At 51.6% G+C, this 2,413-nt stretch overlaps 1 protein-coding gene across 1 annotated transcript in view; it reads right to left on the reverse strand.

Annotated features, from left to right (window-relative positions):
- Positions 1-1,016, reverse strand: part of PPTG_21768 (hypothetical protein) — a gene marked incomplete at both ends in the record, with an annotated part of 3,266 nt that extends 2,250 nt beyond the window's left edge. Inside the window, one exon of the mRNA XM_008899953.1 lies at positions 13-1,016. Within this exon, the coding sequence (XP_008898201.1) occupies positions 13-1,016 (1,004 nt within the window). The remainder of the gene's footprint in view (positions 1-12) is intronic.
- Between the last annotated feature and the right edge of the window lie 1,397 nt (positions 1,017-2,413).

Consider the following 2,413-nt stretch of genomic DNA (forward strand, 5'->3'; position numbering starts at 1 on the left):
TGCTCTTGCGACGACGGAGTCTTTGCTGCCTTGGAAATGTCCTCGTTGATGTGAACGTCGCTCTCCGAGTACTGGCACAGTGGGTTGGACGGACCGTGGCCAAGCATCTTGGGCTCGCCGTTGGCGTTACCCTGTGACCACTGGCACACCTTGACGGTGGCCTTGCTCGACTTGACCCAGACGTTGCTGAGTGTGGCCTGGTCGCCCCAGTTCTTGTTGACTGTCACGATGGCGTTGGTCGGGTTGAGGACGTACGTGTTGGACACGGACACCTTCTTGGGTCGGTTGCCACAGGTGCCGCATGAGCGGTAGAGCTTGCTGATGTCCTCGCCGTAGAAGCCGTCGATCTCGACCGTACCGAAGCCGTTGTGCTGGATGACCTTATCGTCGGCGTAACGGGCACCGCCACCGATGACCTTGGTCACACTGGACGCAGTTCCGCCCTTGACACTGAGAGCGTCCTCGCACACATCATCCCACCACACGTTTTCGATAATGCAGTCATGCTTGTCGCAGTGCACGCCCTCCATTTGGTTCTTGCCGATGATGACATTCTTGAGGTGGCCGCCGGCCTCCACTTTGAACACCGCCGTGTCCGATCCGCTTTCGGTTTGGCCCTCGCACGACACGTCGGAGCGCTCGAACGTCTTCATCTTGCCGTCGAAGACCTCACCGGCCTTGACGATGTAGGCCTGCGAGTACTGCACGGTGCCCTTGCTGGCGGGCCACGACCCATTCGGCAAAGAAGCGGAGGTGGCAACCGCAAGGAGGAGAGCGGCAGACGTCACGAACGACGCGAAGGACTTGACCATCTTGGACTGGTGTGGGGGTGCTTGGCCACTTGTTGCCCGAGAGGCGAATTGATTAATGAGCAGAAGCAACTCAATCGTTTTAGTCACAGCGACCACCAAGGAGCCATGACCGTGTGTAAGGCGACGCGACTCGGCGGCAACAGTGATGCGGTTTACTGACTGGTTGCAGTCTCCATTGCAGACTCTCCATTGCAGACTCTCCATTGCAGACGCTATTCAACGTCGTAAAACCGCAAAGATCTGGAGTCCCAGTTGTTTTCCCGGGGTCATGCTGCTGGTTGCGGTCTGCGGTGGACCGAGGGTTGGCTCGTTTTGCCTAGAAGGCAAATCCGTGACGATCGATCATCTCTGTGAACTTGACACGGCCGGTCAATGCTGTGGTAGCGACTTGACGCTTTTTGCTATTCGAACGGTGCCGTTTTAATTTGCTACTTCCGACTGGTACGTGTGTCGTGGGCGTTGTCGTATAATAGTACGTGGGCGTTGTCGTATAATAGTACGTGTATACTACGACAACTCCCACAATGCATTACTTTGGAAGTGGTGTGGCTGAAACTCTACGTTCGCGAAGGCGTGCATTCTGTTCAAGTCTTGTCCTAGCTATTGAGTACATGTACGGTACTAGAAATTGTTTGCGCTTATTAATAGACCCGAGCCTTGGCCGTCCAGCAGGTGCAGGCTAAAAAAAAATCGATGGGGATTACTCCCGAGTCGCCCGTTCAGTCTGGCGCGAAGGAATCTCCTTCTTGACCTGGCAATCATCGCTTCGCCCCGGTTGGGCGTTACGTTGTCTAGTTCGAAATACCATGTGTGCCCGGGCTTCAGATCCTGGCTGATCGTTGTTTCCTCCCTTTCGTACAAGTTGCTGCCACGTTGATTCAATGCATGAGGGCAGGTTTTCGTGAGATTATTTTGGTTGTTTTGCCTCCAAATGCATGGGTGACGAAATTGGTGTATTCGTACGGGCACTTCAATAGCCTGCGAAGCAAGGTTGCATTTGAGTATTCACTGGAAGTGGAACGATTAAGGTAAGGCGTTTAGCGGGTGCCTGTGATGATCAGCTCATTGAAAAGTGTACATGCTCGCATATCAACACTTCCGTTCTTCACAACGAAGAAGCTGATACAGTATATGCATCGCACTCGTCGTCGTGCTGTTCGTGTAGGCAACAGCGGAGCACGACTTCGGTGGGAAACCTGGGCAACCGATATTGAAATAAACGAGGCTCCCCTCGTACTCAGCGCGTCGCCGTCCACAACCTCGGTGTGGATGGATACCCACGCATGGTGCTCGAGAACATCATAGATCGGCGATTAACACGACTAATGCAACAGATGCTTCAGATCGCTCGTGCGGACAACAAGATGGTATGCTCTATGTGTTTATTTGGTAAAGTATACCGTCTATTTCTCAATATACTGTCTATTTTTCAAAATAGTCGGTATTCCTAATAAATTTAAATTTTTGATATCTTTTAAGATAAAAAAGATTTTTCTGTGTAATACAGAATACGATTATTTTGCCCAGCTCCATTGTTATATTTTGTATGATGTGCAGAGTGTTGGTCGGGTTGAACATTTACAATAAAACAATCGAAGTAT

This window comes from Phytophthora parasitica (genome assembly GCF_000247585.1).
Source record: "Phytophthora parasitica INRA-310 unplaced genomic scaffold supercont2.8, whole genome shotgun sequence".
Taxonomy (NCBI): Eukaryota; Oomycota; class Peronosporomycetes; order Peronosporales; family Peronosporaceae; genus Phytophthora; species Phytophthora nicotianae.